Source organism: Scleropages formosus, chromosome 1 (genome assembly GCF_900964775.1).
Source record: "Scleropages formosus chromosome 1, fSclFor1.1, whole genome shotgun sequence".
Lineage (NCBI taxonomy): Eukaryota > Metazoa > Chordata > Actinopteri > Osteoglossiformes > Osteoglossidae > Scleropages > Scleropages formosus.
This window is the reverse complement of record NC_041806.1, coordinates 50,777,814-50,797,556: the sequence shown is the minus strand read 5'-3', so window position 1 is coordinate 50,797,556 and position 19,743 is coordinate 50,777,814. Positions and strand designations below refer to the sequence as shown.

Here is a 19,743-nt window from a genome sequence, read left to right as displayed (position 1 = left end):
ACGCCCCCCAGAATACATCTCATATTCAGAATTTTAGTTCCAGAATGATCCATGTGAGCGATGAGTGAGAGCACCGACAGCATTCATGCACCAAGGGATCCTCCATTAGAGCTCCAAACCCACAGGTGAGATCATAGATGCTTCTCTAGAAGAAGGAGAACGGACGAAGCTGGAGGAGAAATCGGTGAAGTCAGTGAAAACCAACCAGACGCATCAGCAGTTTATGAAGAATTATGAGTTATGGCAACATCACCACACCTTTTGCATGGGAAGGGAATCTATCTCATGGATCATCTCACTCTGAGCACCCTATTCATCAAACTTGGTGCTCACACATGGGTGGGGGCAGCTGGTAATGTAGTGGTTGGCTACCCATGGACCCAAAGGTCAGTGGTTTGAGTCCTGGCTCCAGCTGCAGTACCCTTGAGCGAGGTACTTACCCTAGTTGCTCAAGTAAAATTACCCAGCTGTAAAAATGGGTCAACAATTGTAATTCACTTTGGAGAAAAGCACCACTGAGATGAATAAACGTTGCGCAATAACATGGTATTTCCATTAATGACACATGTTTAATTCATTCCCAGGGTCTGAGTGAAAGATGCAAACCTTCATACCTTCTGATGTTACACGTTCAATACACCTGAACGTTATGGATTATTGTGCTCTACAGATCAGCGGATTGCCGTGAGGTTTCAACGACCTTGTTGTTGTTGTGCACTGTCGAGGAATTCCACAACGCGGAGGAAAGCGGTGCTGGAGACGACGACGGAACATCGAAATGTTCTCGCCGCTCGGGCACTTAACAAACCTTACATAACTTGATAATCTTATTGAAATGACACTGACCCAGTTTGCGACCGTCTCTTAGTTCTGCCGCTAAATATAGTGCCGTTGGGGTGTGAGAGGAGGGGTGGGCGCGTGCGGGGGAGGGGGTGCACACCATGTGTGTGTGTGCGCGCGCTTGGGCACACTGGATATGATGAGGACCTGGAACAGGAACCCATCATGTGGTGCGTCATTGACCGCACTGAGAGTGGTCAACTTGAGCAGTTGACACCTCTCACCGGTTTGTGTCCTGCTAACATGTTGGACCAAAGAGAAGGTGACCAGAGGTCCCAAACACATGGAGCTGTAAGTGACCTTGGACACAGGGGTCAGCTACACAAAACTAAATAATAATAATAGTAATTATTATTATATAGGGGGTGCAGTGGCATGGCGGTTTGGCCGGGTCTCGCTCGCTGGTCGGTCTGGGGTTCGAGTCCCACTTGTGGTGCCTTGCGATGGACTAGCGTCCCGTCCGGGGTGTGTCCCTTGCGCCGTGTTGCCGGGTTAGACTCCGGTTCACCGAGACCCTGCTCAGGACAAGTGGTTTCAGACTGTGTGTGTGTGTGAGAGATTATTATTATTACTATTATTATTAAGTGCTGGCCTACTTTTGAACACCGGTCTGCTGTTACTCTCCAAGTGTGTGTTTGATGTCCTGGAACTCGGTTTACCCTGCTATGTCCAGTGAAGGGCCACATATCACCTTTTACTCACTCTCACTCACACTCACACTCACACACACAAGTACTCAGTGTCACGACTCTGATACACATTGGGACACACTACGGTGGGTCGGTCAACCTCGTTAGGCCTCGAGAGTGGAGTGGGGGTGCAGTAACGGTCCACTGTGACCGCAGTAAATCCCGGTATCCTGCAGCAGACAGATGTTCTCCCAGGAGACGCTCTGCCGCCGTTCGCAACGTGACACACCACACAGCGCTGGCGAGGCTCAGCAGCGCCGCTGTGAAAAGGCGACCCCTGCTGGCTGACAGCGCACATTACACCGCAGCGCTGTGCCACTACTGCCCCCTTCTGTCCAGCCCTGCGCACCGCAAGTCCACCTGTAAGATTTCCATTACATGTTCCTTTTACTTTTCAGAGCGTTGGATCCCATTTTTTCTATTAAATATGACACACAGTCATAAAACTGAACTAGTATTATAATTCACCGTCTTCGTACCTGTTTGAATGTATCAATGTCGTTTTGATGCAGAATGATTTCACACCATCACCTGATTCACTCGGAGCGCCGCAGCCTGCAGATCCATCGCATCTGTTTAAAAAAAAAAAAGATCAAGCTGTATCATTATATGACAGAAAAACAATGACAATGTACTACATTTTATGAACTGCATTCTTAGATAACTCTGGTCCTCAGCTCTCTTTTTTAATGCTGCTCCTTGAGTGGCTGGTAGGGTAGTGGTTCATGTTGCTGCCTTTAGATCAAAGGCTACAGGTTCACATCTCACCCCTGACTATAGAACCCTTAACAAGGTACATACCCTAAATTACTCACCTGTAAACAATGGAACGTTGTTTTGTGGGAAAGTGTCAGATAAATATAAACGATCCTCACCTGTCCACCACGTATGTTGGTCCACACCTGTCCTCAGTGTCACGTGTTGACCAGATGTGCTGATCTGCGCTGGTTTACTGTGTATCCTGATCATCGCATGAACGACAGGTGACCTGACCCTCATCTGTCTCTTTGCTAGCTTGAACTTTACGGGTTCTCACCCTCACCTGTGCACCAGGTATACTGACCCAACCCCCTCCCCGTGTTTTTTTTTTTTTTTTTTTTTTGCCTTGATTTTACCCGGTCCACACAACACCCTGATCCTTACCTGTCCGCCCTCGCGGTATGACGTCACCACTCATGGCGGACACTGGCGGAGGTGCGAACATGTCTCAAGGTGAGTTCCGCGCGCCACGCAAAGCGCTCCCGCGAGTTCGACCCCAGTGTCACTTTTTATCGCGTTGCCGGATTATTATTGATTATGAATGTGGAATCAGTCGAAGGGAAACGGGATCATCAGGTGGTGCGAACAACTCCGGGGCGGAACGAACGAGCGGCCGATGCGATGATGGCGAGGAATAAAAATCATGGTTCTGAAAAAAATTGGTTTTAATGTTGCAAACAGCGGCGACACTTCAAACACTTTATCGCTCCACCACTATTAATTGTTACTATTGTAATCATCGCTCTTATTGTGGCTGTTTATTTCCACCATTGGAGTTTGCCGGAGCGGAGTTACTCGTCGTTCGGTTCCCGCACTTTACTTTCTCTTTTAACTTCGTTCGTCCCCTTTTCCCAAACGTGGTAAATGTCATGTAAATCACTGTACTGTTTAGTTTCAGTCCCGTCGAGGACAGTTGAGATTTCCAGAAGCGGTGATGTAAGTAACGCCGTCTCGTCTCGTGCAGCTGCTGTCAAGTTCGCGTCACGAGATTTATTAAAAAATAAATAAAACGAGCCAAACGTTTTTCCGGCCGAAATCTTTTTCATTATGAATGCTGTTCATATTTGCAGTGTGGGAATTGAACACGAATCCCCCTAGGGGGCTGCGACCTTAAACCCAGTTAATGACCAGCATGTCAAACCCACAGTGATGGGGGATGACTGAGGGATAGTTGTGGTTGAAGGATGAGGGATGGTTGGGGTTGGGTGATTGAGGGACGGTCGGGGTTCAAGGATGAGGGACGATTGGGGTTGGGGGATGGCTGAGAGGCGGTTGGGGGATGGCTGAGAGGCGGTTGGGGGATGACTGAGGGACGGTTGGGGTTGGGTGATGGCTGAGAGGCGGTTGGGGGATGACTGAGGGACGGTTGGGGTTCAAGGATGACTGAGGGATAATCTGGGCTGGGTCAGTGAGGGACGGTCACGGTTGTTGTCCCGCTGTTGTCTTTGTCTTATCAGTCATTCCTCCCTCGTTCTTCACGTCAAACAGGAATGTTTCAAGATTGTGGGCGGAGCCAGCAGGGGGCAGAGAGTCTTGCCGAACCCGGGCTCACGAGCCGTGTTGTTAATCTGAGTGCAGCTTCTAAAGGTTATAACTGCAGGTGGTTTATGTTTAAGCAGCAGGCCCGTGTTGTACTTTGAACTGTTACTGCAATAACAAGCATGTTGTAAAGTGCAGAGGACGAGCAAAGCGAGCGTACGGTGACCGTGTAGGTTCCGTGGTCCTGCAGGTGTTATTTATAGAGCTGGGTAACTTTTACTGGAGCAATGTAGGGTGACAGTACCTTGATCAAGGGTACTACAGATGGAGGTGGGATTCGAACCTGGAACCTTTGTATCTAAAGGCAGCAGCTCCAACCTCTACTCTACCCACTGCCCCGTGTGCTCACATTCGCGTGGTTCTGTTCTGTGCAGTTTTTCAGCCGCTTGTGTTCAGACCAGAGAGCAGAGGCTCTACTGTAAACGGGGGGGGAGTGAAAATTCAGGTACAGAAAGTGCAGCTTCACGCTGTGTTTAATGGGGAGACAAAGACCTGTAGGATCTCAACGCTTCAGTAATTACCACACCTGTAGGACCGCAACACCTGAAAAATTACCACACCTGTAGACTCTCAATACCTGAATAATTATGAGTAAAGCAGTGTAAGTTGCTTTGGTGAAAAGTGTCAGGTGAGTATTGTACTGTAAATAGCTAAATTATCACGTTTGTAATGATGTGGGAGTATTTTGTGTCTGTGTTTTCTGGAACGTGCCAGAACGTGTCATTGCTGGATGCTGGGGGGGGGGGGCATGATGTCCACATATACAGTCAGCCTGCAGTCTGTGTCCACTGCCCTTAAACCATTATTTACATATTTATTCATTTCCTTTTTTTATTTTTATACTGAAGTTAAATTCTTGCCTATCGCATCACTGGACTGTGGTATTGCCGTGGTCACCAGGCGAGTTATTCCACTGCACCTGTGTGAAGTGGCTCTGTCAACGCCCCCCCTGAGCTCTACTGTAAGTGGGCTAATTTTTCCTGTACATATGCAAATGAGGGATGAGGTATTTGCTCCATTGGAGGTGGGGGCGGAGCTGCGGTCACATAGGTCGCTCAGATAAGTTCTGTCGAACGGCGGTCGGTCTTCTCCTCATCCCCTCCCACTGCAAGGACGTCCCCGCAAGGAGAACAGCGAAGACACTCGGTGGGCGTGGGCCTTCACCGGCCAATCGGAATCGAGCACCGGCTCATCTCTCTGGACCACTTCCTGCTCCCGGGCAGCGCGAGTGACACCGCGGTGCATTCCAGCACTGCGACGCCGAGCTTCTACCGTTTCGCCTGCTGGCATCCTGCCGTTGTCGCGGCAACCGATTACGAGGACGGATCAGCTTCTCTTCCCTTTTGTTCCACACTGAATATTTCAGATCCCTGCAGGCGACGGGCAGAGGAGGACAGGAGGTGGGAGGCAGGAGGCAGCTTGTCCGGTCAGGCGTGAGCACGGGCACAGAGAGTGATCGAGCGAGCGAGGGGGGGGGGGGGGGCAGAGAGGCTATTGAGTGGAAAGGAGCTGAGCACATCGGTAACATCCCTGCGGCTGCATGCGCCGTGCATGTCGGCCGTTCTGCGTGTCGCCCACATGAGCGAGCCGGCTCGGTCATAGGGTCCCACCGCACGCCGGGAGGATGGCAGGTCCCATGAGCTCAACCCGCCTCAAGAGGGGGGGCAGCAGAGCCGCCATTCCCGTACTCTTCACCATCAACGAAGAGGATGAGCAGCAGCGGAGCGGCGCTTCCCGGAGGGTGGCAGGTAGGCGTGACCCGCAGTGGCTCGCGACCCCGAGTCGGGGGACAGGGTCCCCACCCCACCGGGGGAAAGATGGCTGCAGAACGGTCGGTCCCCTGCGCCGCGTGCTGGACGGGGGCCAAGGCCCGGATGGAGTTACAGCATATCCCCTCAGACCTGGTCTTCCTGACCGCCGCTCTGCGTGCTTGCATTCGCTCCCAGTGAGATGCTAATTAGTCTACTAATTGACTTGTCTGATTGGTCCGTGACCGAGGTGACATCAGAGCTAAGAGGCTGAGCACCAGCGGTTCAGTCATCGCGACCGGAGGCTGCGTCCAGGGACTCGTGCAGTGAAGATATTAGAGAAATGCCTCTTATTAATCATTTGTGAAACTAAGATGAACCGCTGTTTGCCGTAAATGACTGACTAATGTAAATGATCAAGGCTAAGAATGTAATGATTGCTATTGCTGATTAACTGGAGCGAGTGAAACTCTGCCTTCCCCATTTTTGATGGGGGACACAGGAATGTTCTTTCCACCGTGGGGACCCGGTGCTCGGTTGAGTTGACCGTGAATCGATGTTGCATGATGTTAGTTGAAGAGCTCAGTTGAGGCTGATTATCACCAGTTTACCACGTTTGTCATCGTTGCAATGAACCTCTTTCATGGTGACCTGAGGCTGAGGAGATTGCAGGGTGTGTGAACGCTCAGTCTAAGTTGGAGTGAACGCTCTTTAGCGGCCTGTAGGGGGCCCTTCATCAGGACCCCCAACCCCCCCCACGAGCAGCAGAGTAAAGGAGTACCGGGTCCCAGGTTGAACACTCCTGACCTCTGGGGTTTGTGTTTCTGTCTTGTGACACATAGGTTGGGCCAGCAGGGGGTGTAGTGGTTAGAGCCCTTCCCACTGGACCTTGAGACTGCAGGTTCAAACCTCACCTCCTGCTCTAGTGATCAAGGTACTTACCCTGAATTGGTACAGTAAAAATGACCCTGCTCTATAAATGAAATGGGTAAATCAGTGTAAGTAGCTTAACACTGTAAATCGTTTGGGGGGGGGAATGTCCGATAGATATAAACTACCCCCCCCCCCCCAAGACCGGGTCACAATCAGGGTCAGAACTACTTGGTTCTGGAAATTCCACACAGGCAAGAAGTCTATATAAACAAATGTAAAAAAATTTTTAAATGTCACATGTATGGATGTAAAATTGAAATGAGAAAAGCTGCGGTGTCTCCACTGTGTCCTGAGTTTCCAGTTCTGAGCGCTGTTTAATTATTCATGTGCCACTGCTCACCGTGGTAAAATGTGGTTCCCGGGTTGCTGTATCCAGGCTCTCGGCTCAGCGGGCGGGGTCATGGCCCCCAGGGACCACATGTAAAGTACAGAGGGAGAAGGAAAAGGGAGCACCCAGGTGCTGGGTGTGTTAGGGAAGGGGGTCTCGTACCGTGGCCCTTCTCAGCGTCCGTCCGCCTCGATGACCGGCAGGTTCTTGGGTTGCGTGTCTCCGACTCCTTTGGCAGAGCACCTGCCCTGACCCTGCAGCCTGGATGTAGCTGAGGTCCTGAGTCCAGAGTTCATTTGGGTTTGGATATGCAGGTCCTGTCCACACATGAGGAGAGACCTACTGGCAGCACGGTGGCACAGCGGGTAGCGCTGGTGCCTCTCGGCTCCCGGGCTGCGCGATTGGTTCGATCCTCACCGTATGGAATTTGCACCTCCTCACCGCGTTCATGTTGGTTTCCTCCAGGTGCTCTGGTTTCCTTCCACAGTGCAAAGATATGCCTTTCATGTGAGCTAATCAGTCTAAAATTGTCCTGTGTGTGTGTGTGTGTGTGTGTGTGTGTGTGTGTGTGTGTGTGTTACACTGCTCTGCTGTATAGATGGGTGAATGAGTTCAATGAGGTGTAACTTACTTCAAGGGAACCTGGATAAAGGTGTCAGCTAAATATTAGTTATTAATCATTGTAGGTCGTTTTGGAGAAAAGTGTCTGTTAATTGAATAAGTGTAAATATGTGTGTGTGTGGGAATGTGTCGCAGTGTGTGTTTGCCCGCTGCCCTTTCCTGTAGAAAGGGCTGCTGATGGTGGTTTGCGGGAGTGGGGGTGTAGTGGGACACCGCCCTGGTGGCTGCGTGGCGGTACTGCGAGCAGGTAGATGGGTGGGGCCCCTCCGTGCGTCGGGGGGGGGGGGGTAGGGAATGTAAACAGTGCTGTCAGCTGACTCGGTAATTTGCAGGGTGGCATGTGGAGAAGCCACGTCAGCACTCTGTGTGTGTGTGTGTGTGTGTGTGTGTGTGTGTGTGTGTGTGTGTGTTTATGCACTCACCTTTTAAATAAATGAGTATTTAAATAAAACTCTTTGCATAATGCCAAACTGGTTTTGGCATACTGTGTTCATACAGTAAGTGAAGGGGGTGTGTGTGTGAGTGAGAGTGTCAGAGAGACAGGGAACAATTAAGAGGGAACAGGGTAGGGTTTTTTTTTTTTTTTTTTTTCTCTCTCTCTCTCCCTCCTGTTTTTTGTAACAGGTTGTGGTGTAACAACCTCAATAGATGCGGCTCTTGTGTTGTGGAGGGCAGTTTGTGCTGGCATGTCAGGTGACAGTGTGTGCCATTGCGGCGGGGGGTTGGGTGGGGTGGGGTGGGGTGGGGGTGAGCTGCAGCAGCACTACGAGCAAGGGGCCTTCAGACTCCACCGGCAAGGTCACGCACACAGCCCCTGTGTCGTCTTCTCCTCCACACACATGTAAGTGTGTGAGCGTGTGGGGGCAGCTGGTAGCATAGTGGTTGGAGCTGCTGCCTTTGGACCATAAAGTCGCAGGTTTCAATCCCACATCCAGCCGTAGTACCCTTGAGCAAGGTGCTTGTCCTAAATTATTCCGGTAAAATTACCCTGTTGTACAAATGGGTAAATAATTCTAAGTCACTTTGGAGAACAGTGTCAGATAAATGGTAAATGAGTGGAGGCTTTTACATGCAGCCATCAGGGTGGGTGGACCCCCCCCCCCCCCCCCCGGCATCTTCCTCCATGTGCATGGCTTTCAGGCACAACCCAACCGATACGAAGATCAAACAGGCGACGGGGACGTCACCGCTAGGCTCCATTTTTTTGGCAAGACAGTGACCCTCTTTGTGTGTTCAACTCCTCTCCACCCTGCAGTCGCTCCTCGGCGAGCGTCGACCCGCCGTCGTACCGTAGCCGCTCGACGTCCGCGGCTCATTCGGCCCGTTCGTTGCAACGATTGCAGCTTGCGCCGTAGAGGTGTTACGGATTTGTTTGGGTCCCGTGAATGGCGGGGCGAGTGTGTTGTCCTTATGGAAGCAGCACGGCGAGGTGTGTGTGGTTCTGCTCTTTGTAGTGATTTTTATCGTGGTATTTGGATTAATAAAGATTTTTATTAAAGGCTTTTTCCAATAAATAATTGCAGGCTTACATAGATCAGCTCTAATTTTCTTGATAAAACAAGTGTTCTGTTATTTAAAGGTGTGTGTGTGTGTGTGTGTGTGTGTGTGCGCGCGGAACTGAAACCTTGTACTCTGTGTGCCTTGCGCTCTGTCTGCTCACATGCCTTGAGACACTTTTGTGGCATGTGCTCAAATATGATGTTCCTTATTAAAGAGAAGCGCTCCTCTTCCCCCCCAACCACTGGCTGGATGTTCTTAAACGCGTATTTTCTACACGACTTCCTCCGGTGTTTTACTCTGAACTCAGGTTATGGGCTGCAAGGTCCTCCGTTACGAGCATCATCTCCAGGAGATCAGGAGGGGATTGGGTCCAAAAGAGATGTTTGGAGATCCTTCTTGAATGTCAAAAGGGATTCGGCAGCTCTGAGGGACAGAGCTCGGGTCAAGGCGTCGAGTCCCGAACCGACATCCTGCCGACTTTCCATTTTGGCCGTCTCGTTCGTTAAAATCCTTCGAAGCGTGCCCTGCTGGGATTTGAACCCAGGATTTCATATTTACTATGCGGCCACTTTCCCCAGCTAAGCCATGGTATCCCAGTCCTTTCATGCAGTGATTTATACATGAGCGCGGGTGGTGATGACGTCCAGTAAAATTGATCTCGAACCCGGCTCCGGGAACTGATGCGAGACACAATGCGACGACTTCTGAGCTCGGTGAGCCGTGAAGATGGAGTTCCAGGAAAGGAGCGGCGCACCTGCCCTCCGATTCGAGTTGCACGAACACGCTCCATCCCTTTAACAGAGCGGGGCCTCAGTCCGCGTGCGAACTCGCATCCGTCCGGTGAAACACCTTAGCATCGCGTCCCGTTGTGGTGCGCCAGAGCCGCGTGGACACGTGGTCGCCGCTGCGATCACTTCAGTACCCGCTTTTACAAGGTTGCTGTGCGATTGTGTACACGCAGTTGAGGTGCTTTCGTCTCCAATTTTTTTATATTTGGGCCCTGAGCCTGACGGATAGATTGGCACTGACTTTTTTTTTTTTTTTAAAATCGGAGCAGATTTGAAATTGGCTGTAACTCAAAGAATGGAATCGGAGAACAACGCGCAACAAGCTAACTTAGCAACATGCTAATATGGTCACTTAGGGACATGCTAACATGCTAATGCATCAACATGCTAAAGGCATGAAGTTATCAGGTTTGGAGGCTGAATGTTCTGTTGCTTAATAGTGTGATCTGTAGGTCATTTATATTTTAATCCATTCGTGTGTCAGATGCTTTGCTGCGAAGTGACTTATAACGATTAATGAAGTAGTAATCGGCGGAAACCTTTATCCGAGGTGACTTGCTGTGTTAGGTACACCACACTCAACTTCCTACAGTCGTATATCTGTTTATACAGTAGACACCCACGTAGTGTGGGCAATTTAAAGTCACCAGTAAACCTGAAACGCATGAGGAAACCAGAGCACCTGGAGGAAACCCCCTTTAACACGGGGATCCGCAAACTCCGCCCAGACTGAGCCGGATTCGAACCCACAGCCCAGGAGCGGCGAGGCACCGGCGCTACCCGCTGAGCCGACGTGATGCGAGCGGAAGCGATGTGGCGACGAGGCGTTCGTGTGGACGCGAAAGGATTGAGCGCCAGATCAGAAGAGCAGACTAATCCTTCCCGTGCAAATGAGATGAACCCGCGGTGGCTGTGGATTTGGAAAGGAGGCCGCTGCTCGCACTCCGCCCTCCCTCTCGCACCGGCCCGGCCCCTGTCCTCCATTATTCGTCCCACCTTCCGCCCCAACCGACAGGCCGGGCCCCCCGTCGTGCGGTTGCCGTGCGGTGGGAATGGACAGCGACGGCCCGGCGCCTCGGCCACGCCCACCTAAGCCCCGCTAAGCCGCTAAGCTCTGGGAGGCAGCGGGTCGCAGCCCGCTGGCTCTGGGAGTCAGGCTCTAGCTGCCATCAGCTGCTCGTCTCGGGGTCCGAGCTGTTCGGAGCTCTAGCAGCTCGGCTTCTGCGCCGTCTCCCCCGGGAGGGTCCGAGTGCATGCCGTCCCGTGTGTGTCTTGCGTCCCCCGTGTGTTTCTCTCTTGTGTTCCCCTGTCCCTTGTCCCCTATGCACCGGTCCCAACCCATTTACTAGGCGTTACTTTGCCTCCATCTGCTCGGCAGAGCTGGACTGCAGGCTGGACGTCTACATCAGGGACCACGCTTTGCATTCTGGGAAGAATGATTGCAGCAGGTGAGGGTGTCATCTGATGCTTCTGTCTTGTGTGATTTAGAAGAAAGGGTTTGTCCAAAGCCTGCCGTGTCGATATCGGGCTGAGTTGTTGGCGCTGGGTTCCCGCTGCTGTCACGCCAAAGTCATTTCTCTGTTTGGGATTAGCGATGAACTTACCAGGAGACCCAGCAGTCATGCGGACAAGTTTAAGGGGCCCGGAGAGCAGGGCCGTGGAGTAGGGGATCGTCAAGGAGGATGAAGAGTGGAAGTGAAGCTAGAGCGCGGTTGTCGTGTATTGGCTTGTTGAAGATCTCCTGGTGATGCACAGCCGTTGTGGAGCGCTGAGAAGTTCAGGAGTCACTGGAGAGCAGGAGATGCTGTTTCGTTCTGCATTTCCACACCAGCCTCTCCTGACCTCACTGGACAAGTGTGGTACCACCATGAGTTATCCAGAGGGGAAGTTGGCTACGGCAATGGCTTGATGGTCTAAGTCATCCGTTGAGCGAATTGCTCTCCTGAAGGTTTTCTGGAAGACTTTCTGTCCGTGTTCTCAGCCTGCATCCAGCACGCGGACTTTGAGGGAACCTGACGGCCGCCGGTGGGGATGGGCAGATCGGAGCGTGAGGTTCACATGGTGTCACAGGGGAAAAACAGAGGATGTTCTCTTAAATCCGACTTAACCTACTTTTCAGAAATAGCTGCAGCCAGCGATGGCCAGGGATAAAGCCGCTGCGAGCTGCACTGCAATCTGTGCCACGGTGGCTGTCTCTGACCATGGCTTTGACATCTTTGTCACAATTAAATTGGGCTAAACTAATGTTTTTCAAGAAAAACAAACATAGTTTAGGAAGAGCATTTTGTTTTGGAACAGACACGTTGATGTTGTAGATGTTTTGTCAGAACCAGTTAGATCATTATTCATTATGAAATCTGAGATCTCGCCAGTGACCTTTCGCTCTGCCACCGATTGGTTCCTGTACTATGTGGGCGTGGCTTGAGGCCTGTAGTGGGAGTGGCCATAGTCAAGGTGGTCTTTCATAGAACAAATGTGGGAATGACCAGCTTTCAACAGCGACTTGGAAATGAAATGTAATCTGTTGAAATGCTGCTCACAAAGGTGGAAAGGTACAAAGGTACATTTTAGCATTCACCATACCTGTACATGGTTAAGAGTAGATCACTTTTCATTCCTTTTCCTGATATTTATACATTTTGCAGCCAGGTGCTTGTTTGTGGTGTGAAAGGCAGGAGCAGAAACATGCTGTGATCTCCGGTAACTTCCGCCCTCCACGGTATAAGGGCCTGTTTGAACAACCGTGCAGCACGTATTGATCCCCATCCCCGTTTTTCCTGTTCTTCCTGGAACATCGAGCTCCTGTTTCATTACCCCGTCTCATTCTAGTCCATTATATCAACAGGCTATTTGATAATCCGAGTTCAACTTTTTTTTTTTTTTTGCATTGGCCTTATGAAACCCGGCCGTTCAGTTAGCCATGCCCTCCCTGCCATGTCTTTCACAGTTATTTGCATTTGGCTGAGCTGAGCAGAGCAACTGAATGGAAGGTCAATATGATGTGTCAATAGAGCCGTGTTGGCCGCGCCGGTCAGCTGTCGTCTTTGTCATCCAGGTTGTAGGGTCCAGAGTCTGCCTGCATTTGTACCGTCCGTGCAGCCTGCTGTCAGCTCGCATGTAGTGCAGCCGCGAAGGCTCCATTCGGCCTTGAGGACTGCTTGCGCGTCGCTTCCTCCCCCGTGATGTCCCAAAGCAGGCCTATGGAGCACAGAGCCTTCCCTTGTTGTGAGCCAGAAAGGAGCTGTTGTCTCTTGCACCAAGTAGAGCACTACGTGGTTCTGCATTCCCTAGGGTTTGTTACACTGTGGTACCATCCTGGCTGAGCATGGTTTCACATCCCTAGACACTGGTACTGTCTACATCAGTTTTTGAACCCTTCTGTAGCGTCTGGACCCTTCTCTAGCATCTCTACCCTTCTCTGTGCCCTTCGGTAACCACCCTACACTCTTCTGTATCCTTTGGTAGCGACCCGACCGCTCCTCTGTACCTTACGGTAGTGACCCAATCCCCTTCTTCTGTATCCTACGGTAGCGACCCTGTACCCTTCATAAACAGTTTTGTTGTTGTGTCCTGAGCCTTTTATTTTTCCCTGCACCGTGCTTATGACACACATCAATACAAATTAGGATTCCATTGTTTCCTTTGTGAACCAGGGTGAAAAATTGGCTCATAAGCTTAAAAAAACAACCGTTTTCTGCATGCCAAAAATGTACCTGAAAACTCTTTAGCAGGAACGTTTAGTTCGGATAAGTATCCTGGTTTATTTCCCCAGACGTGAGGATTTACGAACAGTTTTCTTTTTGCTGCAATAGGTGACAGGAAAGGATAGGACAGGGTGGTGTGAAAAGCTGGCCCAGTTGCGCTCAGATGTTTACAGTGGGAACTAAAGCCTAACCTGAGGGGAATGTTAATAACCTGGAAGAGAGCGTCTCGGCCTGTGTCCTGCTAAACCAGGAGCGTTTCGCTGAACCTCTTTCTCGGCACCTATAGCCCTGCATTGCTTGCAACTGTAATAAGAATGCCTTTGTTTATTAAAAAAGTTATGTTTTTGTTATAAAAAAATCTGTATTTAACTTATGCCTTTGTTCATGACATCTTAGTGTGACTGCTCTGAAATCCCTAAACGATTAAAATGTTTATACAGTGGGACGATGGGAAGAAACCAGAGCGCCTAGGGGAATCTCATGTTAACACAAGAACAACACACAGACTGAGCAGGATTTGAACCCACATCCAACTCTCAGCCCAAGGAGTATCGGGCGCCAGCCTTGCCTGCTGCTACACTGTGATTTGCACATTTTTGGAGAAATTATTTTACTGCAGAAATCTGTTACGCTGAGACTATTGGGAAGTAAATATAGCCACAAAAATTATGTAGAGCATGTAATACCAGGGGCATGGCTAACTGGGACGAGTGAACTGGGTTTTCTAGGACAGCTGCATCAGCAGGTACATCGAGGGCAGATTGGCCTAAAGTGGAGATTCTGTGGATCCGAGACTGTGACCAATGTGGATACCTGGTTACTGCGCTGGGGGGGTAGTGTAAATACCATGTTAATGGACTGGGGCCAGTGTAGATACCAGGTGAAAGGGCTGCGACCAGTGCAGATAAACATAATGTACATTTGAATATTATTGACACTAATTTTTCCATGGTTCACATGAGGCTGAGATGACCTGTTTTACAGCCTTGCGTGCAGCGAAGTTTCTCTGCGGCTCCCCACACCGGGTTCCCTCATCTTCGCTGGCTGGGTGTTGATGTTGAGTGCCACGTCAGGGTTATGGATTCTAGCTCCAGGTCCGTTATATTCGGGTCCTTAGGTCTTACATCAGCGCTGCCTTGGGCTCGGAGACCAGACCAGCTGTCCTGGAAGCCTCATCGATTGGCTGTGTCTGTTCTCTGGGCTGTGCCCTTGCGCGTGGCTGTGTCCTCGAATCCTCTGACAGCTCAGGCCAAGCAGGTGGTCTCCTGCATGGACCTTTCCCTGGGACATGCGACTCTGTATAAGGTCATGTGGCGTCTGCCCTGTGTTAAAATGTTCAGATTGGGCAGTAATCTTCATGTCTGGTACATTTAATATATTAATGTGAAGTATGCTGATGACTTATTAAAGCCATGTAATTGTTTTTACACAAAATGTTTTGAAAAGCTTGTACAAAAAGCACATTCTAAAGTATCGGGGACAAAACCTTCAGAGTAGCTGTATACAGAATTGACAGGAAATCGAAGTGGTGGTGACAGATGGTGTGACGTGGGTTTCTGGAGGAGACCAGGAGAGAAGAAGCTCTGAAAGAGATGAGCTTGAGACCCTTCTTGAATGCTTAAAGGGATTCAGCAGCTCTGAGGGACTGAGAGAGAGTACGTTGCACCACGTTGGGGCGAAAACTGAGAACCTACAGCCTTTGGATTTTGGACCCTTGCAAGTGGGACCAGCAAGTGGTCAGAGGTGCAGGGGCACTGTGGTCTTGCTGCACTGCAAGGAGTGATCAGTTCCTGAAAGTATCAGCATGCAGATCCTTTGACCGTCTTGTAGGCCGTAACCAGGGTGTTGAACCTGATACGGGTAGCTGGAGGAAGCCAGTGGAGAAAGACAAAGCGCAGAGACGCGTGGGAGGGATGCATGACGTCGGCTACTGTTTAAACGTTAATCATCCCGCAGACAGTTTGGATCTGCCTACCTGTGTCGCCCTTCTCTCATGTTAGGTGTTCGCACATAATGTTTGGTTTCTGATCATTGCAGCTGGGAAAACATACCAACTTTATTGATATGATCCAGAATTGGGGGTCATTGGACCTTTTGAGGAAACATTGACGTTATCGGTTGGCCTTTGACAAGTTTTCCGATCAGCAGGTGTCTTCCCCACATTAACATCCATAAATTACACACACACATTGTCTGAAACCGCTTGTCCCATGCAGGGTCGCAGGGAGCCGGAGCCCAACCCGGCAACACAGGGCGTAAGGCTGGAGGGGAAGGGGACACATCCGTAAATTAGTCTCTATATAATAACCGTAAATCTGATGGAAACTAGTTTTTTCCATGAGTCTTTTAGGGATGGATGGATGGATGGATGGATGGATGAATGAATGAATGAAAACATACAATGAGCTAATATGTCATCCCAGATCTTCTGACACACACTGACATAAGTGATTTATGCCCACCCGGGTTTACAACCGCCCTCCCATTAACCTTCTATTATTTTCCCAGCATTTGGTCATAATGTCTAACGCCAACCGCTGCCTGTCAATAATTGCGGTTTATTTACAAAACCTTTAATTTGTGGTTCTTTTCAAGCTGCGTTTTTATTTACAGTGGGTAGCGAGCAAAGTCGTCGGCGTTCCGGTGATGCGGGAAAGCAAAAGATAAATTTACGAATGAAAGTGAATATAGCGCGGCATGAAAATATAACTAATATTGTACTGTATATTGTCAGTCTATATTATTTTGACATGAATAATGTGTGAAATTAGCCAGAATGTAACAAAGCCCTGTTATACAATGTGGCATTCGTGCTCGAATTGTTCAAATGTCCTCATGGTTTATATGATGCAAGAGGATTTTTGACTTGCCACGGGCTTGTTGGAACAGAACTCCGTCGTAAATTGAGTGTTCCACAGTGTTCCTGGTCTGTCTTCTGCAGGAACACACTCGCAGCCCAGGCCCGAGGAGAAGAAAACCCCCAGTCGGCCGACGTCCTCCGGACCTGGGCAGAACCCCGGCGCCAGCTCTGGAAGTAAACCAGGTCTGAATGGTGCTCGGGAGTTTGTATCTGTCCTTGCTGTCGCAGCGCTGTGTCTCATTGACAAATTGCAGCGTGTGTGTTTCTCATGTGTGTTCACACGAAGCACACGCTCTCTCTCCTTGCAGAGCCCATTGCGTTAAAGATCGACGAGCGGCTGCGTCAGGCTCGGGAGAGGAGGGAGGAACAGGAGAAGCTGGTCGGTACGTGCCTCCCCCACGCTCATCCCTCAGAGCCTCATTTAAAGTGGCAAGAGGGACCAGTAGGTGGCGCAGCGGTTAGAGCCACCAACTTTGCACTCCATGGATCCAGATTCAAATCCCATCTCCTGCTGTAGTACCCTTGAACAGGGTACCTACCCTCAATTGCCCCAGTAAAAGTCACTGTATAAATGGGTAAATCGGTGTAAGTAGCTGAATGGTGTAAACTGCTTTGGATGAAGGCATCTGTTAATTGAATAAAAGTGAATTTGTAGAGGGAGCTTCTTCTGTGGACCATAGTGATTAAAAGAACATTGATTAGACACATCTGTCATGGAAATCTACATACCATAACTTCGTAAAGAACGGTTGGTGGATTAACAGGAATATGATCTTCGTTTAAGGTCGTTCTAGAGAAAGGCAAATCGGGGTAAAACGATGTATAATGTAGGGACCGAACCCCTGGAACTGGAATGAGTGTGAACAAAGGGGCTTTAGGATGGTGTGCCGGAGATGGGTGTTCTAACGCGTTGCGTGACGCGTGTTTCCCGTGCCAAGCCCTGCGCGAGTCGGCGTGGCTGGAGCGCGAGCAGAGGGCGCGGCTTTTCTACGAGAAGCAGCTGGAGGAACGGCGCCGGAAGCTGGAGGAGCAGCGCTCCAGAGAGGAGAAGCGCAGGGCTGCCGTGGAAGAGAAGCGGAGGCTGAAGCTGGAGGAGGAGAAGGTGGGTGCAAGCAAGTGTGCGTGCACACACGCGCACACACACAGAGAGCACATATCCACCGTGACCCCGGTGCGTTGTGCTCCAAAGGCTCGCCATGAAGCGGTGATACGCCGAACCCTCGAGCGCAGCCAGAAGCCGAAGCAGAAGCCCAACAGGTGGTCCTGGGGAGGAGGTCTCCATGGAAACGCCGTCCACACCAGTGGTAAAGTAGCTGAGCTTCTCACTCCGCTCTGCCTCCGTGGTCCGATCTCGGACTGCGAAACAAACCGTCCCCGGTCTCTTCCCCCCAAAGCGCAGAGACTGTTTTTAGTGGAAGGTTTATTTTTAATTTCAGTCTCCATCTCTTCTCCCCCGCCCCCCTGTGTCCCCTATCTGCTGTGTTTTTTTTTCCTCCTCCATTTATTTATTTTTTTTCTTTACATCTGTCAATAAATGTTTACCCTCCGTCCGAACGATGCTGAGCCTTTGGCCCCGTCTGTCCCTTTTGTTTCTCTCTCATCCAGGGTTTTTTGAGTCCGCTTTGCTTTTTCCTCTTGATCTAGCGGGCCTGGAACATCATTTCCAGGGCGCTTTCAGTCTGGTCCGCAGATATGGCATCAGCTCAAAATGTGAATATCCTCCTCACACTAGTGTGTGTGTGTGTGTGTGTGTGTGTGTAGGGCCTACCTAACGCTAGTGTACCACAGTGCCATTCTGTAGCTAATAGGCGTTCAACCCCGTAGTCAGTGTCTCAATAACACTAGTTTACCAAGGGGAGAGTGTGTATCTAGAAATACTTCACCACGTAGGTGTGTAGCTAGCGCTTATACCAGTGTTTTGGTTGGATACACTGGGTCCTCAACTTCTGCTCATAAGTTAATTGTCAAAGTGTTTTATTCACTACTGGTAGTGTAGTGGTTAGAGCTACTGCCTTTGGATCTAAAGGTTGCAGGTTCAATCCCCATCTCCAGCTGTACTACCCTTGAGCAAGGTACTTACCCAAAATTACCCAGCTGTATAAATGGGTAAATAATTGTAACCTTAACACTAAGTTAGTCGACGCTTTTCTCCAAAACAAATGAATGAATGTAAATGTATTCACTATAGTTATAATCTAGAGTTATATAATTATTTAACATAGCCTGTTTTTTTTTTTTTTTTTTTTTTTAAATGAGGAACGTCTTTTATTAAGCTTCTCTCGATTGTGGACGTAACAAAGAAAGCTGAGAGTGGACCGAAGCCGACAAACACTGGACTTGTCTGGATGATTAATGGGTCAACGGCATTGAATGGGATGTTGTGGAAATGACCTATTTTTATTTTCAGTCATTTTAAACGAGTTTTAGTCTTACTGCAGTTTGAATATATAAATAACTACACTGTAATGTAGTGGTGTCGGGTGTACCATGTCTTGTGCCCCCTGCTTTTGGGATACAAAAGACCACTGCAACCTGTGTTTGACAAGTAGGTACTGATCATGGACTGAGGTTATTTTTTTTTTTTGGAATTTATTATACCGTTGAGGTTTTTGAAGAACCTGCTAATTAGTGGAGGAAATTATGTATTGTAATGAGACGTAGCGGTAAAAGTGGCTGGAGTTATGAACAAACTGAGTTACAAACAGACTTCCGGTCCCGGTTGTGTTCGTGAGTTCAGGACCCGGCGTATTTGACCCAAAGCTATGAGAGGCCGGAATGCCCCGTCGCTGCGGAAACGCTCCGGTGTGCTCGGTGCTGGCTGTGCAGTGCCGCCACCATCAGCTGCCCTTGTCTCCGTTTGTTGTAGATGCAGACAGGAGGTCAGTTTCCACGGTGAACCTTTCCAAACATGCAGAGCCCGTCATTACCAAGCGTCTGTCGTCGTCTTCAGCCACGCTGTTAAACTCTCCAGACAGAGGTACAGTCCCACCTCCCACCGGCGCCCCGGGTGCCTCCTGGTGTTGGTCGCTAACACATCACAGCTGTTTCACCGGGACCTTCGGCAGACCTTGTGCTCCGTTAGCTGCCGCAGCTTCGGCAACGGCGGCTTTCCGGAGGATGACCAAGAGGATGCTGGGAAGCGGGATCTTCTCGTTCATTACACATGGTTGTGATGAGTGTCATTGTGTCACAAAGCCTTTGACCCGTGTCACTGTCGTCCAGTTTGTTGTTGGTTTTTTTTTTTTTTTTTTTTTTCTCTTTTCAAATCACTCATTGTCTTTAAACTCTTCTGTTGTAAATGAAGGTTAAGAAAAGAAACAGAAATTGGGGAGAGGGGGGTCTTCGGGGTCTTTGTTCGTAATTCAGTGTCACTTGCGCTGTTGGGGACCTTATGACACTTTGCACTCTATTAATCAATCACTGCATTAATTGCA

The 19,743-nt window shown here is 49.8% G+C and overlaps 1 protein-coding gene across 7 annotated transcripts in view; it reads left to right on the top strand.

Annotated features, from left to right (window-relative positions):
* The first annotated feature begins 2,688 nt into the window (after positions 1-2,688).
* map7b (microtubule-associated protein 7b) overlaps positions 2,689-19,743 on the top strand; it is a 29,854-nt gene continuing 12,799 nt past the window's right edge. For 2 of the 7 annotated variants that reach the window (XM_018730360.2, XM_018730358.2), the window contains exons 1-6: positions 4,876-5,575; positions 16,391-16,492; positions 16,618-16,692; positions 17,248-17,411; positions 17,499-17,613; positions 19,176-19,286. In XM_018730360.2, coding sequence (XP_018585876.1) covers positions 5,452-5,575; positions 16,391-16,492; positions 16,618-16,692; positions 17,248-17,411; positions 17,499-17,613; positions 19,176-19,286 — 691 coding nt within the window. In that variant the 5' untranslated portion in view covers positions 4,876-5,451. Of the gene's footprint in view, positions 2,742-4,872; positions 5,576-16,390; positions 16,493-16,617; positions 16,693-17,247; positions 17,412-17,498; positions 17,614-19,175; positions 19,287-19,743 lie in introns of those variants that run through there. The other 5 variants (XM_018730359.1, XM_018730357.2, XM_018730356.2 and 2 more) reach the window with 5 other exon arrangements.